Genomic DNA, 25413 nt, shown 5'->3' with positions numbered 1-25413 from the left:
AATTTTTTTGTAGCGTTGTCTAGTTGTCATAAATGTTTGTGCAAGGTTTCCATTTCGTATGTTTAACCATTCTTTAGAAAAAAATTAATAACTAAAAAAACAAAATGGCGGCTGTGTGAGTAACTAAGGACTTCCGGACAATTTAAATATGATATTTAGGTATGTTTCTTACCCAGGAGCAATGCCCTAAAATATTGGTAGAGAGTTCCGGGACGCCCTGTAGAAATTACGTTGATCACGGTAAAACATTCTACAGTGCACTAGGCCAAGGGCTTACATGAGTTATTGCTTTTATCAGCTGTTCACAACTCATTGATAACATAGACTGAGCTACTGTTTCCCTAATAGTTTTAACATTTATGTAAACAAATTTGTGTTTCCATAATGTGTTTGTCTAGTGAATTCATCAGACTTTTGGTAAGTTTGCATATTTTGTGTATTTATTTACTCTATTGCTAAAACATTTTACAATCGTTTTCAAAAGCGCCACTTGCTTACTAATAGCAAAATAAATTATTGCATAGTTCTAGCTATTTACAAATAAAAGTTTATTTTATATAAAACCCCCAGGGCAAGTCAAAGCTCATACATTGGCCTGGTTTTTATCCAACCAAGTCCTATGATCAATCTTCATCTATCTCCATTGCCTGTGCTGGATATAGGTCGTACTTCATGTAATAATCTACAATGTACCAGAAGAAAAATATATTCAGTTTAAAACAGATATTTTACAACTTAAATTAGATTCAGGCACGTATTTACCTACTACTTGATCAAGTTTGTAAATAGCTCTTCGTAAAGTTTAAGCAACTTGGTTTAACGTATACTATTAAATGTAGCCCAAACAATACAGTAGAACCTCGATAACAAGTCTAAGGGTTTATTAAGTAAGACTTGTTATCAAGGTTGACTACTTATTAAGGTTTGATTTCAAATGAAATTATGGGTAATATAAATTCAAGACTGTAGCCTATGATGAAGGATCAGTAGGATTTTCTCGGAAAACAGCAATTAAAAATTATTTTTGTAAACGTAATTGAGTTAGTAAAGTAGGTCATTTAAAATTATCTAGTAAAAGAGACTAACCAACGGAAGAAACAAATCAACTTATGTGGAAATTATAGACTCAAGTCAAATGATCATCCATTTTTAGACGTATAATAATTCGCTTTCAAAGACTTGCCCAAAATAATTTTTTTACTTTCGAGTCTCACAATAGTAAACTGGAAATTTTTTACTACAGAAGAGACTCTCATAAACACAAATTTCCAATCCATCACACTACCGTGGAGTGTGGAAATAGCTTTCTAATCGTTACAAACTGAGACCACATAAGGTAAACTCACCAGTAGCTGACAGTATAAGAAACTATACGCACTTAATAATCCGTGGTTTTGAATAAATAGGAACTAAAGAGATATTACAGATTTTATGTGATTCTAAATTTAGTGTTGTTTTCAAATTTTTCATACAAAAAGGGTTTTTAAATATATTTTATAACATTGTAAAACTTAATTCAACCTTTGTACGTGTTCCAGTGGCTGACAGTGAAAAAAGTGCTTGTACCGGTAGCTGACTGTCAGTTGTCCCAGTAGCTGACACTGGAACTATAAATGTACTAGCTGCTAAACCTAAGGGTTTTATAATTTATAAGACGAATAAAATCTAACTTAATAATTAAATTATAAAATCATGTAAAACGTTATTAAGAAAATTTATTTTACATACCTATTTTAAAGTAAACAAATATTTACATTAAACAAAAATACCTATATATTTTATATATATTTAAAAAAATATAAATTTTTTAAGATCATTTGGATTATTAATTACAAAATTAAAATGTGTGAAATCAAACACATAAAATTAAACATTAACTATTCATTAGGTTAATGCAGAATGGGTTTAGACTGCTAAAGACATGTTCTTTTATGTACTCTCATCTTCACAAAATATCCCCTGTCAGCTAGTGGAACTTGTATGGCTTTTGTGTACCAAAGCCTGACATTGATATAATTTTAAATCCAAAACCCCTAACACCCCAATTTTATAATGAAATTGTCAACAAAGGTATAATTGATCAAAATAATGAGCCTAATCATTGATACTATTTAAGAAATTTAGCGAAATGACAAAAAACCAACTTACCTTCTTAACAATTTCACTAAGGGAATCGACTAAATGTGATGTGTACAGACAGGGTCGATTTCAAACCACCACCATTCAGCGAGTATGGGCTAAATTTCACTGATTTGTTTGTAAAAAAAATCAAGAATAAACATATGTTCTTCTAACAATGCAATCATGTGTACAAATGTTTAAGAGACCACATTATAATGTAAAGAAACTCAAACTGTCAGCTTCTGGAGCACTGTCAGCTACTGGTGCATTTACCTTAATTTGAGGTTATACAAAGTCGTCATCAATGCTTACATCTGTTGTTTACGAACATAATCATTTTAATATCGTGTGAGTAGTAGCGTTTTCATAATTCACTGATACATTTTTATACAGTGTTAAGGTCGATTCACACACATCAGTTACGGAGCGTCACAGTCCAGTCACTTCAGGCACGTCACAGTTAACAAAAATATTATTTAATGGATTTTCTATAGCGTTATCTACACTCATCCGATGCAGTTCCATCAGTCACTCTGCTGGCATCCGTCAGTCAGTTTCAGATTTCTTTCCAACGATACTTTTTGATTGTTCGGACCACTGAGCTATAATTCTAACTGGAGGTAGCACTGAATGTAAACGATGCGTGTCGCCAGTCGCCATGTTTGCGTGAGGTGAGAGTTATAAAGAAGCCATGTTATTGGATGAAAAAACTCACTGCTATGCAAACCTAGTTATAGAAGCCATGTTATTGGATGAAAAAACCTGCTGCTATACCAACCTAACAAAATCAGCGACACGCTTTTGACAGACTTCTGCCATGGCAGTGCTACCTCCAGTTATAATTTTAGCTCAGTGGTTCGGACGCCTGACGGAACTGTTAGAGGTTAGAAAATAGTGTTATTGTTATTTAAATGGTTGTGTTTACATTTTGAATACTGTTTGTAACAATTAACAAGATGGACAATGATAATTTGATAGAATATAGGTTTATAATTTTAACATTTTCATTGTAAATTACTGTAAATTTCAGAGACGGAAGACTGACTGAAACCAACAGACGGATAATTAATTGACTGAGAAATTTCGGATGCAACTGAGACTGGACTGTAACTGTACTGTAACGGAACTGTGACTGAACTGATATGTGTGAATCGACCTTTTTACGATGTAATTTGTACAGCACAAACGTTTTTTTTTTAAATATATGTATATTCTTTTTATTTTAATTTTGATTAGGAATCATTTTTAAAGCTAGAATGATCGAACAAAGCGCAATATGATGAAAATTTCAACTCGTTTATCCAGCACCAGGATTCCACGTCAGCATTAGCGTGACAAACCAGAATCATAAAACTTCTAAAAATAGTCATTTGTGGGTGAACGTTGTCGTGAATGAAATTAATCTTCAGAAAGATTTAGATCATGCCACATAGTTCGGGTCGCAATCAATTTTTTGCTTAATTGTTTTTTAAAACTCGACGGGTATAAGAAATCCAATGCACATAGATAAGTCACTACCGTTTAATTACTATTTTGACATAAGTTGTTAAAATCAATCCCCAACTGCTGTGTTATTGGTCAAAAATCTAATTTTCAACATGCATAATTTAAGTCACGTTCGCTACAAACCTTTTATTGTGGAGATTAAGCATACTGTTGTAGGTTGTTTGTATAGGCTATACAAATATATTTTTTGACCAGGATAATATTTTATTTATATTTTATACAGGATATATTTTGATTAAACTTGGCAAATTTATTTAACCCTTTATTACCCTCCCTTGAGCAGCCTATGTACTTATTAAATCCAACGCTAGTTAAATAGGGAATAAATTTGACGAGGGAAATTCAAGTGAAAATCCAATCAGGCAAATGCAAAGTTCGCTTAATCTGCAGGTTTTCTGCAGCGGGGGTATTTAAGGTTTGACCTTAGACATATAAGACCTTGATCAACTTCTAGACCACTCAACGATGACCACTCAGGATCTGATCAAAACTTTCCAAGGACGTAACCCAATTCTACAGTTTCCATATGTTGAATGAACGGCCAGGAGTCTGCGCGGAGAGATCGATCCAGCTGTGTCACCGTGCGAACCTATCTCGTGTCCCTGTGCAACCTAAAGTAACCTAAACCGTAAACCGAGGTCTCAACCGAGGATGTCATCCTGTGTTTGAGTCAAGGTTGTTATTGTTGTCATGCTTGTTGTGTCTGACTTACCATCACCGTCTGTCAGTGTAAGTCACTTCTCACCGCACGAAAAATCTATTTTCAGTTTTATTTTGTAAAATTTGTGTTTTAATTTTTAGCTTAAATATTTCCATACATTTCACCCCCATACGCTTTACTCGTGTATGACCTACTAACCTATAACCAACCTACCCCAAGATCAATAGTGTTTAACAGGTGGTTCGTATTGTGTGATGGTGTTTTTGACGTATTTTATGGTGTTTTTGTGTATAAATTGAATGGTACGGTTGTGGTTTTGAAATATTTTGTCGTAAAAAGGGGCGTTCCCACATGCGTGCATGGATGCTGCTCTCTCGCTGAGGTATTTTGAACTTCATTCAGTAATAGGGCGTGCATATTTACATACTCTTTGCATTAGTTCATTGAATTACAATTTGAAAGTAAGTAAAAAAAATTGAAGTTGTAAAACAAAACTATTAACAATCAACCCAAATTTTTCTTTGGAAGCTAATTAAGTTTAAGATAATTCAAATTGTACAGTTAAGTTTCAATTATTTTGAAGTTAAATTCTGTTTGGTAAAATATTATAACGGGTAGATTCAATAAATGGAATGGAAATATGAAAATAATATTCAAGGGAGTTAATTAAGTTTTTTTTACAGATTTACGATTTTAAAGGATATAGGCGTATAATTTTACACTATTTATTGATAAATCATACTATAATAAACCTTGAACTCGAATGTATTTGTGCTTAATTGCGTAAACTAAAAAAAAAAAACAAAAAAAAAACGTTGCTTAGGTTTACAGAACCTAGAAATACCTAAGAAAAAATAGGTAAATTCCAATGTTAAATCCGATGCCTTCATAATCGGAAGAAATACTGTATTGGATTATCAAATTAGTATACCCAACGTTTGTGGAAATCAAGTTATAATATCACAATGTTTCTTAAAGGGGTGTTAAAGTTGTATCAATGTCAATACAAATTCAAAATTAACTCTTTCAAAATTCCAAGATATAAATACTAAACCGGGATGTGTTTATTAAAAAATGTTATGTAAGTCCCTTAATAGCTTAAGTTGGTTTGGAAAACAATCATTTAGTCTAATACCACATGTGTCCTTTAAATGGAATGGTAATAAACTTTTAAAACATGGACTCTTTTTGTGTGAAATATTATTTATTAAAAGAATTGTTCATAATTTAAATAACAACTTTGATGGTGTTGCATAATAATATGTGTAGAATAAACTAATATTCTGGGTTGATATATTCAGTTTTGTAGTTTTAGTTTGCCTACCATCTTGTGCGTCAAAATTCAAAACTATTGTCTTGTAAATAAGGTAAACAGTGTTTTACTTACTAGTAAACATTTATCATACCCTTGTTAAATTTATAGTTGATGGTTTTTGGATCTCTGGATCTTGGTCCTCTAAACCATAGTCGTAGAGACTAGGGAATCGTCATCTTTTTTCATTGTTGTGTCATTGTAGTGTTTGGTGTATGTGTGTGTGTATGGTGTATTGTGGGTTCGTTTCGGGGCCATCTTTATGATGAGCATTGTGCTCTTAGAACTCATCTAATTTGTAGTCAATGGAGGGACTGTTAATAAATTTTGAACATTTAAGTTTGTGACGGGATGCAAGAAACACCACCATAAGGGAGCAACACGGATCAATCTTTCTGGGTGTAATCCTTCTCTTTCAACGTTCGTGTTTTGTGTTGAAGATGTCCAATGTTACACGGCCTTCAATTGTACCCTATTCATTTGCCATGAAAGCTAAATTTTAAAATCTACTTTGATTACCATGGAAACATTAGGGAAATTTACTTACTACACACGCATTCTTCATAAAAAGGTATACAAGGATTTAAATAATATTTTAGCAGCGTTTCAAAGAGAGCAAAAAGTTGTGAGTTCAAAAGTGGTTGAATGTGAGAACATATTATCTGTGACTTATGTGAAGAATTGGGCAATTATTTCCATAACGGTTTGAGATATACGCTGCATTTGAGGGCGAAACACGACCAGGAATGGATCTGAAGGAAGGTGAGTGGGACAGATTTGAAACTGTAAAGATTTCTAAAGTGAGACTGAAAAAGAAGGCATTGAGTTACGGGATGTGATTTACTTGTACTGGTTTGACATAAGGCATTTGTAAGGAGAAATAATTATTAATGGAATTAATTGCTAAGAACGTTGGAAGATGAAAGATAATTCAAAGAGTGAATGGATTGGAAAAGAGAGGGTTAGAAAAACACCTACAGTAGACTTTTCTTATCCGGACTCCTCTCGGAATTGAGGCCAGTCCGGATAACAGGGGTTCCGGTTAAACCGACGTCCCTAATATCTGGAATCACTAAAAAAAAACAATCCAAAACATTTTACTTAGTTTTTTCGTTAATGGTAGAAGATTGTATTTAGATACGTGATCACTGGTCTCAAATCTTCCCTAGGAGAAAAGTAGTTTCAGTACCACCCACTTCCTGCCGATCCATTCCGGTTAAACTGATGTCCGGTTAGAACATGCCTGGATGAGAGGGTGTCTACTATACTGGGCAAACTAAGAAATATGATTTCAATACCACGATTGTTTAAAATAAACTCCATTTAGGTGGTCTATTTGCAAAGTAATTGATATCAGAGATGTCTACATAAATTAATTGAGAGAGGCAATATAGTAAACGGGAGGGGGGGGGGGTAAAGCATGGTGAAATGGGGGTAAAGTACTAACCTTGGTCTCCACTTTACCAAACGTTTCATCCCCCCTCTGCCCATGTAATTGTGTTAGCAAACTACCCCTACAATATCCTTGACATATACCTCTGAAAGGTTGAAAAGATATTCTTATAGATTAAATTATAATGTCTTCGGTGCTCAATTCGGTACCCAATGATTCAAAATAGCTAGGTTTGGTTTCGAATCATTATCCTAAGGACCAATAGATAAGGGTTTGTAAAATAATAAAATTTAAGGGTTTTGTCAACAGTAAAAATGTATCCTCATCCCCTTTCAAACAAAATATTATTCTCTAAATATACACTCTTAGTTCTGATATTTGACGATACACTATATATTTATCTAATTATGGTTAACACGCCTTCTATACAGAAATTAAAGTTAAAATTGTTGCAGGTAAAACAGATACGGTAAGTTGTAATAATTCAATTGTTCTAATATTAATGTTTGTATTTAAAGACATATAACCTAATGTAAAAAATTTGAGTATAAAACTAAAATAAATTAAAACCCGAAAACAACTATTTAATTTAAACACCTTTCAGACACTTTGCATTTAGTATACTGCAAATTTTTTGCCCTCGGGTCTTAGACTACCACACTGTATGACTAATGATAACAATCAGCTGTTTATTACGTCATCAAACACCTGTCGTGCGACCTCTTTACATAGACACAATTAGGTTAGTTCACTCTAGTCTAACTAGTTGCAGTGTAGTGCGCAGAATGTATAATTTGTTGTAGTGATCAACTGTATTTTGATGAGTCTAAGTGTATCTTGTTGTGTATCTTTGTTGATTAAATAAGTATTCTCATTTAAACTTCGTGCGTGGAAAACGTGTTTAAACCTTTAGTTTACCGGTTATCCATCGTATTTTAAAATTTATAATCTGAAGTTATTTGAAACGATGGTACAATTCTTGTACCTGAATTTACATTTTTATATTTTCTAAGTGCTACTTTTACTGTTGCTCGGGCTAAAATAAAATGAAGTTCAACTAAACCTTGTGTTTTGATGCATTTTTAAAGTGTTTAGTGCTAATTTTGAGTGTAAGTGAAGTTTAAAGTATTGCAGAGTGATTTTTATATAAGAAAATCGCCGAACAGAAACCTGTGCATCATGGGAGATTTCTATGATAAAACCGAGAACAATGAGCTTATACCCGAAAGTAAAAAATGTTCTGATGAAGATTTTACTACAAGAAGGGAGAAGCAGTTGAAAATTTTAAAGGTTTGTTTATATAATTCATTAGTGGTTTTCATTTTACTAAATTGCGTACTATATCGTTGTGTTAGTAAATTTGGAAAAAGTGCTACTATATTATTGTTAGTGATTGTAATTGTTCGTACTATTATCTAGATTTAAAAATCAGTCAAAGTAATCTAACGTTATGAGCCAACCGATTTAAACATTTTCTTTCCGTGTTATAATTTCCAACGTTCCACAGACATTTAACAGACCTTTTTATTATTAAAAGTCCATTTCGGGGTTTTATCAGATTGAATAAAACAACTTGAAAATTAAAAGAGTCGAAAAAGTGGGGCACAGCCAACGCTATAATGGTCATAGAATTAATTTGGCTTTCTTTAATAGTCAGAAGTACAGAATCTCCGGTCGATATTTAAATGGGAACAAGATAAAAACCTCCCCAGATCCCAAATTCGTACTGAGACCAAAAGACCGGGTTTTAAAATAAATAATGTACATACTGTCTCTAAAATATACTATATTAATTCTAATCAAAAGTGTACTCATTGAAGTAATAAGTTGTTGGAATCAATAGTTGGTCCATTTTGCCTTTTGTCTTTTCACAAACAGATGATCTAAAATTTGCTTTTTTTCTGGACCAGTTGCTTTGCTCATTGTGAGAATTATGTTTCTATGTAATAACAGTTTTTTATTCAGATTATTAAAAGAATTGCAGTTCTGTATCAGTAAAATATTTATTTCTTGTAGTTTGGTATTAGTAGGGGAAACGTGATTTTAATAGCATCCAAGTTTATTTCCTACAACATACTGGAAAATTTAACTGTCTGAAACAGTCCGACATTATCTTATATGTAGCTTTTTAAACACTATTGAATTAATAGTCTCTAGGGGACTGTGTGATTTCAACATTTCGACTAATCTTACCTTTACAACCTCATCTCATCTTAATACGCCACGTTATCAATAATTGAAATTATTTTTTCTAAGAATCTATCCACACAGAAACTAGGCATAAAAGTAAATCGTAAAGTAAAGTGAGTGAAGATTGGGTTTTCTCAAAACCCCCGTACCCTGTCACACCCCCCTTTCTCTCCCCCCTTTCTCCCCCCTCCTTAGTTTAGCGTCTCTTTCGCTCTCACATAATTACTTCCTCGCTCGTTATTTTGCCTCACATCTCCACGTTTACTCTCAATTATGTACAAGCCGCAGCCACTTCCTTTGCTTGTCATGGTTTTGTAATACATGGCGGTAAAGGTTAATAAATTAATTAACTGAAGTATTTATTTCCTATTTTTTCTCCCTTAGTGAAAGTACCGTATTGTTTTCGAAAAAAATGTTGAGTTTGAGTTTGTATATATTTGTTTTGGATTAACATGAACCCAAAAGTGGTTTTTGAAATTATGTCTGTATGTGTATATTTGTGTACAGAGCTCCAGGCCACACATGTGGTCCGATTTTGATGATATTTGGTATGTACAAGGTGGGCCTACAAATCTATAGTACATCCAGGGATTTTTAATTTTTATTATTTTTAATGATGATTTTCTTATTAAACCCTATCAAATAACGGAATAATCAAATTTCCAAAAAAACTTCCTATCGATTTCGATTAAAATTTAGTAATGTTATAATCCTTTAACACTAAAAAAACGATTACTGTAAAAATTCCGGATCAAAAGTTATTGCAGCTTCTGCGATTTTCCCCCATAAAATAGCATAGTTACTCCCACCGCTTAACCATGATAAAGGTTGTTAACAAGAATAGGAGAAAGTAAAAGTGATATTGCTGATACCATTTATTTATTTAGGAGACCCAATTGTATTTGAGTAAAATCGTACTAGCGTAGACATTTTATTAACTTCGAAAAGTTGTAGGATTGGAAATAAAAACGAACTTAGCCCAATTGAGATCCGACAGTGATCTGATATAAAGCATTTTTATCTTTCTTGCATGCAAACTTATTAACCATGCTAAGGTCAAAGGGAAGCCCACAGTACACTGAAGCATATTTTATGTCAACATTAAATATAATAGTAATATGAAAAGCTGAGATTAAAAATGAAATTCTCAATATTGATGACTATTTGTTATCATTGATTAAAAGCATTGACTATTGTTTGCTATTTATGTATCAATAATCAAAGGTAAAACCAAGTTACATGTACATCCAACTGGTGCTAAATTCAGGATAAGGAAGGACTTAAGATAACATTCGTCCTAAGCTAAAGTTTAAACTGGTTATTCAATATTCTTTTTTCATTTGGTTGTTTATAATTCTTGTATTGTTACAAAATATTATTACACTTTACACACGTAGAAAACAGTATAATTTATTATATTTTAAAAGGTAAAAATGTAATTAATTATGAATATTCCCTAAGCGTTTGAAACCAATAACTATCTTTAGTTGAAATGAAATCAAGACTAAACTTATCAGATCTTTATGAAAATTTAGAATGAAATGTTGTAGACAAGTGCTGCACTCTCGGAGGCAAGCGTATAACTACAACGTGTTGCCAACTGAACACTTGTTTTACACTTTAAGCATTTGAATGTTATGTTCATAATATAAGGAAAATGATATGAAATACATCCATGTCAATAAATTATCTCAGAGACTCTTAGGCAACTTATAAGGGAAGTAAAAACATAAGCTAAGAGGTTAACGACCCATGAGGTTTAGCTAACGTAATGGATTTCACTCTCGTAATGGCAATGTAAACCTAAACATGTGTTACCTAATGGCTAATGTTTTATGATGATGAAAATGTTGTGTTATTAACTCGAGATGTTTATTATTTGATATTAAAAACATCTACGTCTTCAGCAATTTGTTTGAAAATAATGAGTAGTAATCAGAGTAAATTTAAGAAGTGGAGGGAACTTTTGGACGTAACTCTACAAAAGACTTTTATCACGTTAGCGAATAAAGATCACTCGTCAAGACGTTTTTTCATTATATGTTAGTCCATTTGAAAGATCAACAAAGTATTTCGAGGTGCAGATAACCTCAAGAAAATAGTTTCGTGTACGAAAAAAATCGCAATGTCAAATTTATCCAAAACACTTAATTTTAAGACCACATTGAGTGTTTCTTTAATGTCTATTAGCTGAAGACTTGATAATTATTTGCCATATCTGGAGAACAAAATCAGATGAATAATATTTGTCCACTTAAAAGTCGTGCATATGGTGTTCATAGTTTTCTCATTATAGATAGTTATGGTTTAAACCAGATTTTGCATAGCAATTATAGAAAATGCTATTTTTACGTGATTGAAATGTTTTACTGGTGACGTTCTCACACTCATGGACACGATGTATTTATTTTCATAAGTAATATTTGAAAATACACCCCAATAGGTATAATTTCCAATTTAGTTACTGCATACACAATACAAATGTACACAATTGTGTGTCTTTGAACTGTCAACCACCTGTTCCAACTGTTCAACCCAGCTGATAGGTTCAACAATAAGATATTGCACAATCGCTTCACCCTAGGTGAACAATAGACGAGTGGTGAATGGGGTAATGCCTCATCGACCGAAACGTTTCCCCGTTTATGTCTCACAAACAAATGGTCAAACATTCACCGTGTAAGTTACTATTTTTTCAATGAATGATGCGGTTTGATGGAATATAAGTTTAAAATATCCCGATCTTTTGTTGAAGCTGTTTGTATGACCATGTTGTCACCATTAAGCGATATCTGAATCTGTAGTCATAATGGGCAGATTTGATTTTACGGGGCTATGTTACACGATATTTCTTATATAGTCGACATCCCTTAAGGTTGACATCTCTCAAGGTTTCAATCCCTTAAAGCCGACACTCCCTAATGTTGACATACCCTTAAAGTCGTAACCCCTCAAGGTCGACATCCCTCAAAGTCGTAATCCCTCAAGGTCACAAACCCACACAATCGACACCCCTCAAGGTTGACATACCTCAAAGTTCGCACTCCTTGAGGTCAACATCCCTAAAGTCCTACCCCCTCAAGGACGACATATCTTAAAGTCGTAATTCCTCAAGATCGCAATCCCTCATTGTCGACACTTCTTAAGCACAACATCTCTTAAGGACGACACCCCTCAAAATTGACATCCCTCAATGTTGACATCCATTACAGTCGTCACACCTGAAAGTCGTAACCTCTCAAAGTCGACATCCCACAATCTCACAATCACTCAAATTTGTCAACCCTCAAGGTCAATCTTCCTAAAAGTCAACAACCCTCAAGGCCGCAATCCATAATCAACAAAGTCGACATCCTTCAAGGCTGCAATCCCTCTTAGTCGACATCCCTCAAGGTCAAAATCACACAGCCCTGGGATGTCTACCTTCTGGAACCCCACACGGGCTATGCAGCATACTGCAGCTAAAAACATCTGTCAATATGTCCATTTATATTTTATGTGACGTGTTCTAGGTGATGGCGACAGACGACAGCATGAGTGACGACGTGTTTGAGACAGAGGACACGCTGAAGACACCGGCTGCTCGTCCTCAGCCACAACCCTCGCCTACAGGGTACCGTGGATACAAACCACCCGTGGAGCTGTTCAAGGAGCAGGATCAGGACCAGGAACCTCCACACAAGGTGAAATAAATGTCCTTCTTCTTTTTCTCTCCAAACCAATGATTTCTGTCTCCGCCATCAAACAGTACACTCTTCTTTTATCATCACATGTCTCCTCCTTTGCTAGTACCCCCACAACCACCATCTCCTATGCTTACCACTTCTTGTACAATTATCCTACAATACCTCTTCTACATCGCCACCAATTGATTCGTCTTTGTCTCCTCCTAATTGTTTGCCAACACATCTACTGACAAAACCTCCTCTATCTCATCTCCTAGTTCTCTAAAAACTATACCTTCACCACCGCCAAAAAAAACACAAACTTTCTCCTACATCTTCCAACCTCTTTCACCTCTTTCATCCTCCATAGCTTCTACATAATATAATGGCTAAACTGTCATCCATATACCTTTACCTCAAATGTTATATAATTAGGTTTGACAAACCCTTTCAGAATAGTCTTCGGATACATTTTTATAACAACAGTAAATCTTGGTACAGTTTACGTCCATTGTTTCCATAGTAACCAATCCAATTTAGTCCTAAGCCATGGCCTTCTCTACAAGGTAGCGGTGGGACAAATATGGCAACACCGCAGCCCTGGCCTACCGAAAAAGCTGTTGCACCAATTCGTAATGGAGCTTCTGTGAAATGTTTATGTTTACACGTTTGTTACCTGTATTACTGCTGTTGCCATGGTAACAGACCAGCCGGTGCGACGTTGCCACGCAGCAACGCCGCGGCGCGGCGGAGGCCATGCCTTTACCCTGTCCAAACACAACCTAACATCTAGCGTTAAGACTCACAATTCAATGTTTTGTTCACAGACGATCCTGTTAGGAGACAGTGGAGTAGGGAAGACTTCACTCCTAGTCAGGTTCGACACAGGACAGTTCCAGACTGGAACATTTTCTGCCACCGTAGGGATAGGCTTCACGGTAAGTCGCTGAAGTAACCACCAGAACTTACACCAACAACTCGGTAAGTACATGCCTTCTACTTCAAAAATATTTTTACTCAAACACATTTCTACTACATCAGGACTACAATTCGGTGAGTAAACGTAACAGTATTGTTAATATTCTTAAATTGTAAAGTTTATTAGTTTAGTTTCTATAATAATTTATGGTCTGTGTGATTTGTAGGGTAAGTTGTATAAAGTAAGTGAATTATATGAATTAAAAAGTATATGTTATGTAAAGTAGGTTAATATGACATATGTATTAAAATGACGTTGAAACCAGTGGAAAACGGAATTTTAGGTTAATATAATTAGTATACGGGGATTTAGTGGACTATATTGAGGTAATTATGCTATTATAGACTACTATTTCTGGTTTATTAGATCACTCAGTCATTGTTTATAGAATGCTACTTTATATTTTAATTGAAATTTTATTTTAAATAACTAAATAAATTTTAAATATTTTGATTTAGTTGGTAACAAGATGGACAATCTTACTTCATTAACCTATATAAGTTTTGAAAAGTCTTGTTTGTGAAATAAATAGTATTTTTTATCAAAATATAAATGTTTTATTTTAAAAACGAAACGATTCTCGAAGATAAACGTCTTTAATTTTTTCTAGCCAAGTACCATAGCAAGGTGTAATACTTAACAAATTCTGTTTTAATGTTTATTTGTATTTTTGTTGTATTTTTCTATATAATTTCTTTGCTAAGTTTAATAATATTTTTTTATCTTTTTAAGAACGATTTAAAAAGTTTAAGCAACGTTACAAACAAGTAATCATAAATAATTAATATTTTTGTTTAATCGGGAATACAAATTTTCAACGAAAAAGTGTACAATGTTACTTTAGGAGCTATTTTATTGATGTATATGTAAATGTATATGTTTCTTATATCATGTATAAAATGGTATAGATTACCATTAAATTGTCTGCTAAAAACTATGCAGTAATTCTAAAAAATGGTTTGATTCTAAACCGGATGACTTTATGTAATCAATAAATTAATCGCTGTAAAACATTTCGCAATACTGTATAATGAAGTGTAACTAAGGGTAAAAATTCCTTTGGCTGACATTAAAAAACTTAAATCTAAATTAAGAATTCATATAAGAATTTAAAAGTCGAACAGACTTAAACAATTTATTATAATTCTTTAAAGAGCTATCTAGCTGTAGTTTAATTTTTATATTAAAATTATTCTCTGTTTGAAAAACAAATTAGTTTCAATAATATTATTTGGCTGAATAAACAAAACCAATAAGTCGTAGATTCTTTATTAATAAAGGTTTAATATTCATATATATATACTAGCTGTAACCCGCGGGCTTTGCCCCGTTTAACTTCTTAATTTTCAAGATGATCTCGTTTGCATGGCTCAATCACGTCCTGGTTGAAGTTCGTTCGCTACGCTCACTCACCTTTAGGTTGGAGCTCGTTCGCTAAGCTCACTTTCCTTCAGGTTAGCTCGTTCGCTACGCTCACTTGCCTTCAGGTTAGCTCGATCGCTACGCTCACTCGCCTCCAGATTGAAGTTCGTTCGCTACGCTCACTCACCTTTTGGTTGCAAATTAGCTGTTGTCATAAATGTAAAAGAAATAATAGTGCTAGTGCTGCACCCTGTTGGTAATCCTTGTAACTTTAATGCTATTGAACATCATAGAACAGAACCAACTTGTTTAATTGAAACAGCTGTTAAGATTCATTAATTCAATTTCTCATAAGGTTAACATGGGAAACTCCAGAGCCACTGGGGCGGAGCCCGGAAGGATTTTTGGGATAAAAATATGCCTATATGTTAATCGGGAATATGAGCTATCATCATGCCGAATTTCAGCCCGATCCGACCAGTATTTTTTGCGTTTACTTTTCCCATACACACAGCAACCACCTCTTTTTTTATAATAGTATAGATAACACGAATAAACCCAATGAATAGAAAACATTTAGTAAAAAGAGTATTGAATTAATTTTTTTAACTAAAGGCAAATAACTTTTATTTTATTTTTTTATTTGTTATTTTTTAATTTATATTTATATTATAATTTATATTTATACATTTTATCTATACATATTTTTTTATTTAACTATTTCCAACTTAAGGCTACTAAAAGAATTTATATTTTCAATTAACGTCTGCTATTACATTTTAATGGTAAATACCCTATATCTTATCTTATCTTACTAATATTATAAATGTGAAAGTTTGTGTGTTTGTTTGTTTGTTTGAAGTTCAATCACGCATAAACCACTGGACGGATTGGGCTGAAATTTGGCATGATGATAGCTTACATTCCCGATTAACATATAGGCATATTCTTATCTCAAAAATCCTTTCGGGCACCGCCCCAGTGGCTCTGTAATTCCCCATATTAACCTTATGAGTATTCATATTTAAAGGGAACTAGTTGCTCTGCCCGTGCTTCGCTACGGGGTGAGAATGAAGAAAAGAATAATTTGGTTTTACTTTAAGATACTATAAGGTAAATACAACACACTTACCAGGAAACATATAGGCAAAGGCTCAATCGTACTTATTGATTATTTAAATGAATATCTCTTAATGTATTACAGTACCATCATTTTATATAGTGTATATCATTTAAAATATATGCAAAAGTATAACTTATTGACCACATGGCACTAAGAAACAATTCTCCTTGTAAACAAATTAAATTAAATAAATAGCAGAACAGAATTTTTGACAACAGCTGGAATTTCATAACAATGTTTGTTTCCCATGTTAATCTTATGGAGAAATACGAAACTTAAAAGGGCCCCAGGGCCTCACTCTCTAACTATTTCCCTATAAAAAAAGTTTCCTGCACAACTTCACGTTACGCTCTTTCCAATGACACCAAAAACATGGCAATTGGGTCAGTAGTTTCGGAGGAGTAATTGTCACAAAAAATCTGCTTGCGTATTAAATAAGTATATATAGATTAAAGAATTTAGTCAGCTGTTTCAACTAAAAACGTTGGTTCTATGATATGGAAAAGCATTAAAAAGTTTTAAGATTTACCAACAGGGTGCAGCACTATATTTTTTTTGCATTTATGAAAACAGCTAATTTGAACTAAGCAGCAACAAAAAACTGTGATTCGCAATGAGAACTGTCAAAGTAGGATTATTTACAGTTATGTTTATGTTTTTAATGTCATGAATAATTTGTGATTTTTTTTAAATTTGTAATACTTTATTTTTCTTTAGTATATTGTTTAGGTGAAGAGGTAGAACATTATGGCTATGGTAGATGTGTAATACCATAGTATACCGTCAATTTAAAGAAGCAAATTTGATCAAACTTTGTACTCTCCCATTGCAAATGCAAAGCTTGAGTATAACTGCAATAAGCAATTTAAACTTATATGCCAACCCCGTACGAAGGACGGGTACTCGGCTAGTATAGTATATATGCTAGTCTTTTAGACAAAAGAAAATAAATAATATTTTAAAAAAGAATTTGACACGTTTAAAAGATTTTAAATACCAAACAAATATAAACTTGACATCAGGCCAATACAAAGGAAACACTTCTATAACTCTGAGGAAATAAAGTAAAATGTATTAAATTCATATACATCGAACATAAGAGTGGACCATACATTGTGTATGTGTATGGAGAGTGCTATTTAAGTAGACTTCAAGTGAAGGGATGAGTAGTTGATCCCTTCAAGTGGAGCTTTTTTCTAAAGGCACTTGAACTACTCTTATCTGTTGATCGTTAACTGAAAACGCAATCTCGTTTGGTTGCTTTTGCTCATCGTAGACGTTTTCCACTTCAAAGGCACTAAAATTTAACTTAATGTTTTGTTTTTAATCATACTAGTTCTAATTTTTCATCGCATTTCATCAAGTTCATGTTGTGCGAATTTTATACTTGATTTTATTATCTGAAATTGAATATATATTTTTTATATTTTAATACAATAATTAAAGGAAAAAGGTATACCCCAAAACCGCTGATAATACATATTTGTGACAAAAAATCATGTTAGTGATATAAGAACTAGATATTATTTCTTAACATATAGAACTTAAAAGAATATTATAACATTTATTTTGTAAAATATAATTTTTGAATCAAACATGTACATTTATGTTTACACCCAAAGAGTGGTAAAATAATTTTTCACAATGATACTGTAGGCATTTAATTTTAATCAGGGAATGACCTTATCAGTATTCTAGCGATTGTCGTATTTTCCATTGACTTCGGATTGTATTAGTAGACCACCCATCTTGTTGTGATATCTGATAATCAATAGGGTTTACATTTATCGTTTCATTAAAATTGTAGGCCTATACAAAGCTAGTAAAACTTACAATGAACAATCTATGTTCAAGAGCTACCTGGACCTTAAAATTTAATAATTCCCCTAGGTTGACCCACACTAATAAATATATAAGGCAGTGTTCAATCTACTATAAGATATAGGATTAACCATATGAACACATAATTAATCTACGATAATAATACTTCAACATCTATAGTATAATTTTAGTTTATGATTGAATTTGTAACTACAGTAAATCATATTACTTAAACACCACACCAAACAATGACACTAAAATGTCAAGTACTGAAACTATTTTGAGATATTCCGGCATGTTGGTGACACACACAGGAAGCCAACCTGATAACACATAATGAACATGATGACACGTGTAGGGATGCAATTGTTGGTTGGTATCACTGAACTACAACCTCCCTTCCACCTAAAATGCAACAATAAGAACACCATTGATACTGTATAGGGTGTCCCACGAAGGGGTTTAAACGTTTGATTTTATATTACGCGCCCATTCATGCACCAAACTTTTTGAAACTTTACACAGTTTACAAGGTAGGTTTTAAAAATATTCTGGAAAAATTTCAACTCCCTAACCTTAGTAGAAACAAAATGGCGGCATATTGAAAAAAGTTACTTTAAAACATTAAAAAAGGTATTTTTGGTTTTATAAAATATTTTTTTTGTTACTTTCCAGGGCAATATGACTTTAAAACAAGAAAAAATTAGAACATAGCCAAATGGAAAACTAAAAATTAATCAAATAACTAATAAATAATAATAATAAATAAATAACTAATAATAAATCATGAAAGTAGTTTTTATAGAAAGCACATTGGTAAATTTGTCAATAAGCCGCCATTTTGTTTCTACTAAGGTTAGGGAGTTGAAATTTTTCCAGAATATTTTTAGAACCTACTTTGTAAACTGTGTAAAGTTTAAAAAGGTTCGGTGCATGAATGGGCACGTTATATAAAATCAAACGTTTAAACCCCTTCGTGGGACACCCGGTATAACCTAATTGAACATTTGTAATGTATTATGTTGGGACAACGGAGTGCATATGTTTATACTCATGCATTTTACAACTTCATCTAGGTGTACTAGCTAGCATGCTAAGCGAATTTATAATTGCTCGATTTGGCTTGCATCTACGATGCACTCACAAAAAATTTATTTGTTTAACTTCAGAGGGATGCAAAAAGAATATTCGGGAAAATGATAAAGATACATATATATATAAAAAAAACACCAGGTACTCTATGTTAGTATGTATTTACGTAAAGACCTACATTTATTGGTGTATTTATAGCATGTCAATATTTAAATAATTACCTTGTTTTTAGTAAAATAGCTTACAAGACTTTGTATATTTCCACGTAGTTGTCGTTGGAATTTTTTTTTTTAATGTGGGTACCATTTGAGGGAAAATCAATAAATGATGATGAAGATATATACTGTATAATAAACATTATATATGCATTTATTCTACATTCTAAACATTCTTCGGTCTTGAACATTACATATCTATTAATTTAGGAGTTGTGTAAGTAACAACGTACTGTGATGAACACTTTAAATAATATCTCCGCAAAAAATAGGCGTAGAGTGCATAATGCTAACACAAGATTGTTTAGTTTAAGCTAGTCTTTGTTGTGAAAAACATCTTAAAATAAAACCAACCAAGGTAATTCTATATTTGTTTGAATAGTGAAATAATATTTTGTTATCTAAATCAAGTACAATATACCTAGTCTTGTCACAAAAAACATTTTACTACAAATATTTTCTACCTTGTAAAATCTGTATATCGCGAAGCACAGTTCATATTCAGACAAGGATTATATTGCATTTGTTGTTAATCCATAAAAAAATTGCCAGATTGAGAGTGTTTGTCTGCCTGAGCCTTTGAGGACATTCCTGAACACGTATTTTTCCCACGAGTTTGACCCATTTTTAGAAATAAGAGAGAAATTAAATATTCACTTTTTACTTTCTCCTCCTATACATAATTTATGGAGAAAGTATTGTTTTCGTCAAAATTTTCGAGTTTTGAGTGGATATATCCGTTTTGGGCCCCCCTAAATCCATAAAAGTGTATTTGAAGTGATGTTTTAAAATCCAATGTGTTTGGCCCCCCTAAATCCAAAAAAGTGTTTTTGAAGTGATTGGTGTGTGTGGATGTGTGGATGTGTACAGAGCTACAGACCATACCTGTAGTCCAAATTTGATGAAATTTGGTATGTAGGTAGGTACTAATCCATTGTATCTTTAGGATTTTTTTTTTAAATTTTGATTTTTAATGGTCATTTCCTCATAAAAACCCATAAAATTATGATTTTCTCGAAAATGGCCCAAACGATTTTAATAAAAATTAGGTATGTTATAGTCCTTTAGATTCTAAACAAAATGGTACAGATCCAATTTCCATAAAAAAAATACCGTTCAAAAGTTATTTTAACATCTACGTTATTTTCCCAATAAAAAATCCCATAAAATATAAAAAATCGGATTTTGGAAAAAAACTATTTTTAATTAAAATTAATGTGTTATGGTCCTTAAAATTCTAAACAAAATAATGCAACCACCACTGCTGTAACAATTTCGGTTAAAAAGTTATTGCAGCTTTTGTGATTTTCCCCGACAAAATTATCATATACTCCCACCGCTTACACATGTAAAGGTTCTTGACAAGCTTATGGGAGAAAGTATGTGTCAGATTGCTGATACCGTTATTCCTCTTATTGTAAACGGCGATGGAACACGGAATTATGTATTTAACGAAGTTGTATATTCTTACTCATATTACAGTAATTCGTAAACAAATAATATCAACTAGTGACTATTTTCCTCAAAATTATTGGGCTAATTGACATTTTAATTTTACATAAGATATGTATTCCCTCCAAACTTCAAAGTATTTTTGGACATGCATTGACATAAAATAACCAAAGTTCATTAACATTTAGTGTTAAGTTTATATTGATAAGAAATGGTGAATAGACTGCGTTTGACTTTCCTTTAAAATATATGGATTAGTATCAAAATCGAAGATCAAATCAAATCAAATCAAATCAAATCATTTATTCAGCCAGAATTAACAATATACAATTTGTATTGGCTAAGTCAAAATCAAACAAAAGCTGGATTCATATACTCAAGAACTATTTACAAATATACAATTTTATACAATATACAATGGTGCAGATTTATATATAAGTATTTGCATCACTATTAATGGAACTGAGTTTAGATGTGAATTCTTGGACGCTATAACAGTTAAACTTAATCAACAAAGATTTTAATTGTCTTTTAAATTTCAACAGGTTTGGTTCAAGTTTAAGAAAAAGTGGAAGTGAATTAAAAAGTGTTATGCCATTGTACACTAAGTGTTTCTTGAAGAAGGTTGTTGAATGTTTAGGAATAGGTAATGTGTGTGAATTGCGCAATGTGTATTGGTTTTTTTACAGAAAAATCAAATTTAGAAAATTCCTGTTTCACAAATGTTAAAGATTCAAGAATGTTAGATTTTTCATAGGTTTAAATAGTAATATTACTATCTTCACAGATAATACCAATACATCCAAAGCTACGTTTAAAGCTTTTAGAAAACAGCTTTTATAGCTTTTGTAGCGGACAGTTATTGGTTAGCGAAGATAAGAAGTTTATCGAGTCGTTCACAACGTTTATACTTCAGGCTATAATTAGTAATATTACTAGCTCTGTGGTTATCCACTGCAAAGCAAAAACCACATCTATAGTCACAATGTATGCCACTGTATGTTTCTTAGTAGACAAATTTATTGTGCTGTTTACGTATGACTTTTATACATGCTACAATTAGTAATATTTTCCCTCTGTGGTTAGCCATTACAAAGCCAAAACCACATTTGTAACAACGATGCTGTGTCACGAAGTGACCACTGAGTGGTTAGCAAAGGTAGCCAGTTAATTAGTTGTGTTGTTTACAATGTGCACCATATACACTAGCTATTATAGTAATATTACTCTACGGTTAGCTACTGCAATGAAAACCACACACCTATAGCCAAAATGTACTGTATACAGTGTGTTAGAATGGTTATTAAAGATAATAATAAAAAATATATATATATATAAATATTATGGGTATATATAAAAGGCAAAGCCCTCACTGACTCACTCACTCACTCGCTCATCACTAATTCTCCCACTTCCCATTTACCTAGGAGGCTGAAATTTGGTACACTGATTCTTTAGGCATTAAATAGGAAAACTAAGAGGCGGTTCACGAGTCACGGGTTATCCTTAGTTCGAGCGCAAAATCCAGTTATAGCCGGTTTTTTGCGCCGCGGCTTGGAAATCGGCTTCACGAGTACGAGGTTACCCGCGCTCGAGCGCAGACAGATAAACTTCACCCAATTATGACAGGGATAAACCCGAGCGCAAAAAGTCGGCTTCACGGGTTCAATTAGAGAAAACCCCGGGCCAAATGTCGGGTTCACGAGTCATAGTCTAGCGCAAACTGGATACTCTCGAGCGTAAATAACAATGGTTTTGGTCTTCAACTTAACCCTGCTAGGGGGCAGGGTTAAGGTGACATCATGTCGGGATTATCTCATTTGCTCGTTTATTGTTTTTTTGTTAGCAAAAAGAATGTTATATTCGGATTCACCACTAAATTCCGAACAATTTCATTACCCTCAACATGATATTTATTTTTTTTTAATTTTTTTACTACTGATAGCCGAAAACATGCAAAATATCGTAAAAAGTAACTGTTGAGGCATTTTGATTAATTATTACTAAGTAAAAATATAACTAATAGCTTAACATATTCATATAAATTTAAATTGCAATCGAATCTTATTTTGTAAATTCTTTATATTACTTTAGCAATTTTGAATCCTTTTTTTTCAGCTGAATAATATCAAAATAAAAATGGTTCCATCAAACACTTTTAGGTTTGTCTAAGATTTTTTATTGTATAAAATTAGTTAAATTTTTGTTCCGCCATAAAATTCATATAGAACATAGGTCATTTTATTTAAGTATCCAAATTTTATTTCGTATGTTTTAAATTATATGTTTATATTATTATGTTTATGATTTAAGATTTGTTAAAGAAAGACCTTTTCATCTGATAATGTCTTAATATTTGTCATATCGGGATTTACAATAAATTGCTTCAATTTGCTGAGGTAAAAGATAAATTATATAGTTAAATATACAAAACGTTGTATTACAACAAAATATTTTTTTAAATTATAACCTGTTTTCTCATGCTTAGGGCTGCGCTCTGCCCGTCTGGCACGCGCAAATGTTCTTAGGGGCTTAGTTCTTAGGCCTGTGCTGTTTGTAGCTCCAATTGTGAACCGATTTAAAAGATCTTGGTGTCATAAAATGTTATTGTAGGTTTGCCATTTTATATTTACGTTTATTAATGTATACGTATGAAGGCATCTCTGCTCCTATAATAGCCAGTTGTTGCTAGAAATTTATTTTTTATACAAATTACTGATACATAAAAGATATTCATAAATCTTTGAAAAGAGCAGTCATTTTATTAAATAATTTGAACGTTTGGATACAACTGCAAACCTGATAAAGTATGTCTTATTTTTGAACATAATTGGTAATCGAATTTTATTGCAAACATTACCAAGATTTGTATAAACTTTTTTTAAAACATAATTGCATTTTCCCGATTCAATGTATTCAGTAAAAGTGTATTATTCATAATTCAATGATAAATTGAGTAACCTTAAACTTTAGTATATAATGAATTCAAGTGCAAGTCCACAACCTTTTATACGATATCAGTAAATACTCTGTTTAATTATAATAATTTATGAACCAATCATTATGACGCAATGTCATCCTCTTGTTTTGGGGCTCGTCGACCGCGAGCAGCGGCGCGGCAGGTGGCTGTTGCCAACCTCCCAACGAAAATTCCCAGTTAATCCCTGCTCTTGATCGACGGCCAGCGTTGGTCTCGGCTAAGGTTGATCTCGGCTAACGCTCTATGTCGTGAACCCATTTTTTGACCGTCGGTTAAAATTGGTCGAGATTAACGATAACCGCGGGCCACGAAACCCCGTACTCGTGAACCGCCTCTAAGTTGTTTTTATTCTGATCGGACTCTCGGGCTCCGCCCCAGTGGCTCTGGAGTTTCCCATGTTAACCTTTTGAGCACTCATATTTAAATGGAATTAATGAATCTTAACAGCTGTTTCAATTAAACAAGTTGGTTCTGTTTTATGATGTGCAATAGCATTAAAGTTACAAGGATTACCAACAGGGTGCATCACTATTTTTTTTTAAATTTATTTATGACAACAGCTAATTTGCAACCAAAAGGTGAGTGAGCATAGCGAACGAACTTCAACCTGGAGGCGAGTTAGCGTAGCGAACGAGCTAACCTGAAGGCAAGTGAGCGCAGCGAACGAGCTCCAACCTAAAAGTGAGTGAGCGTAGCGAACGAACTTCAACCAGGACGTGATTGAGCCATGCGAACGAGCTCATCTTAAAAATTAAGAAGTTAAACGGGGCAAAGCCCGCGGGTACAGCTAGTTAAAGATAACCAGTTTATTGTGATATTTACAACGCCCCCTTTATGTCAGCTATAATTAGTAATATTACTCCATGGTTAGCCACTACAATGAAAACCACAAACCTATAGCCACAGTGTACTGTATACAGTGTGTTTGAGTGGTTATTAAAGATAACCAGTGTATTGTGATGTTTACTACGTCCCCTTTTTGTCAGCTATAATTAGTAATATTACTCTACTGTTAGCCACTACAATCAAAACCACACACATATAGCCACAATGTACTGTATACAGTGTGTTAGAAGGGTTATTAAAGATAACCAGTTTATTGTGATGTTTACTACAGCCCCTTAATCTCATCTATAATTAGTAATATTACTCTACGGTTAGCCACTACAATCTAAACCACAAACCTATAGCCACAATGTACTGTATACAATGTGTTAGGGAGGTTATTAAAGATAACCAGTGTATTGTGATGTTTACTACACCCCCTTTATGTAAGCTATAATTAGTAATATTACTCTATGGTTAGCCACTACAATGAAAACCACAAACATATAGCCACAATGTACTGTATACAGTGTGTTAGAGTGGTTATTAAAGATAACCAGTTTATTGTGATATTTACTACAATCCCTTTATGTCAACTATAATTAGTAATATTACTCTACGGTTAGCTACTGCAATGAAAACCACACACACCTATAGCACAATGTACTGTATACAGTTTTTTTGTCCTAGGACGCTAGGCACGAGCCTGGAATTGT

At 33.0% G+C, this 25413-nt stretch overlaps 1 protein-coding gene across 2 annotated transcripts in view; it reads left to right on the top strand.

Moving 5' to 3' along the window:
* Positions 1-4204: 4204 nt before the first annotated feature.
* Positions 4205-25413, top strand: part of LOC128991266 (ras-related protein Rab-37) — a 193882-nt gene continuing 172673 nt past the window's right edge. Inside the window, exons 1-3 of one of the 2 annotated variants that reach the window (XM_054414011.1) lie at positions 4205-4302; positions 12696-12866; positions 13676-13786. In XM_054414011.1, coding sequence (XP_054269986.1) covers positions 12699-12866; positions 13676-13786 — 279 coding nt within the window. In that variant the 5' untranslated portion in view covers positions 4205-4302; positions 12696-12698. Of the gene's footprint in view, positions 4357-12695; positions 12867-13675; positions 13787-25413 lie in introns of both variants that reach the window. The other variant, XM_054413985.1, reaches the window with a different exon arrangement.

Source organism: Macrosteles quadrilineatus, unplaced genomic scaffold (genome assembly GCF_028750875.1).
Source record: "Macrosteles quadrilineatus isolate MER2022 unplaced genomic scaffold, UCM_ALF_1.0 Scaffold_1__1_contigs__length_201487025, whole genome shotgun sequence".
Classification (NCBI taxonomy): domain Eukaryota; kingdom Metazoa; phylum Arthropoda; class Insecta; order Hemiptera; family Cicadellidae; genus Macrosteles; species Macrosteles quadrilineatus.
The sequence above is the reverse complement of the archived record's forward strand: the minus strand, read 5'-3'. Positions and strand labels throughout refer to the sequence as shown.